At 71.1% G+C, this 1121-nt stretch overlaps 1 protein-coding gene across 1 annotated transcript in view; it reads right to left on the reverse strand.

Annotated features, from left to right (window-relative positions):
* Positions 1-1121, reverse strand: part of LOC103602490 (chromosome unknown open reading frame, human C1orf106) — an 18304-nt gene that overhangs the window by 9778 nt on the left and 7405 nt on the right. Inside the window, exons 4-5 of the mRNA XM_008586894.1 lie at positions 560-716; positions 270-518 (exon numbers count right to left, since the gene is read on the reverse strand). Coding sequence (XP_008585116.1) covers positions 270-518; positions 560-716 — 406 coding nt within the window. The remainder of the gene's footprint in view (positions 1-269; positions 519-559; positions 717-1121) is intronic.

Raw genomic sequence — 1121 nt, forward strand, 5'->3', positions numbered from 1 at the left:
GGGCGCGGGGGCCCAGAGGACAGGACAGAGGGTGGCAGCCAGCGGCGTCCAGGACGTGGCGCAGAGGGCGGAGCGGCGGGAGGGGCCCAAGAGCAGGCGCGTCTGCGTCCGCCCCGCCGTGAGAAAGGCTGGCGCAGGCTCCCACCCCGCAGCCCGCCTGCCCGACCCGGCAGGGTGGGAACCCAAGTGCGACCCCAGAGGGCTGGGCGGGCGAGCCCACGGGAAATGGACGCCACTCCCGCCACGGGGAAGACACTGGGGGCCCCCACCCCCTTCCTCCCGTGCTGAGAAGGAGCCTCCCTTAGGGGCCGGGGGAACCTGTCCGCGCAGGCTGCGGCCCCGCGGCTGGGGCTGGGGGTGGCGGCCCGGGCTCTTAACACATCCTCTGCCCACTGGGCCAAACCCAGGGTCCTCCCTGAGTTCGCGGCTCGCGTGGCCCCCGTGGCGGCACACCTTCCCGCGGCCGTCGGGCTGCACGTAGTGGGTGTCCCTGGCCCCCATGGAGCCGAGCGCCCTCGCTGGAGGTGCGGGGTGGAGAGGAGGCCGCCCGGCCACCAGCCGTCGGGACTGAGGGACGCGCCGGCCGCGGAAGCGCTCACCTCCCTGTGCAGGGCCCACTCGTCCAGCTTGTACGCCGCTCCGATCCTGCGGCGGACCCTGGGGGGCTTTTCCCCTGGTTTGGGGGGATACTCCGCGGGCAGCGTGCCTGTCAGCTCCTGGGGGGAAGCAAAGTCAAGTCGGCCCCTGTCCCCTTGCCCGGCCCTGGGCCGACTAGGAGTGGCCTGTCCACGGCCCCGGCATCGCACGTGCCGCCCGTCCAGGGGCTCCTCTCGTCCCCGCCACGGTTGTCTCATTCCCATCTTTAGTGTACAGTCTGCACTCCCTGCCCTTTTCCTTCTGATCACTTCCTCCCGAGAGCCATGCGCACCCCGTCAACCCCGCCTCTGGTTACAGCTCTCACAGGCACGAGCCTGCTCTGTCCCTCTGCAGCCCCTCATGTCCTTCGTCCCCGTGCCTGCCCCCTCCCCCCGGGTCTAACGTGGCATCAGAGGGGCCCTGAGCACCAGATCCTTGGCCGCTTTCTCTCAAGAACGGGTTTCCCTCCCCTCATCACCCACCCC

This window comes from Galeopterus variegatus, unplaced genomic scaffold, assembly GCF_000696425.1.
Source record: "Galeopterus variegatus unplaced genomic scaffold, G_variegatus-3.0.2 Scaffold4171, whole genome shotgun sequence".
Classification (NCBI taxonomy): Eukaryota; Metazoa; Chordata; class Mammalia; order Dermoptera; family Cynocephalidae; genus Galeopterus; species Galeopterus variegatus.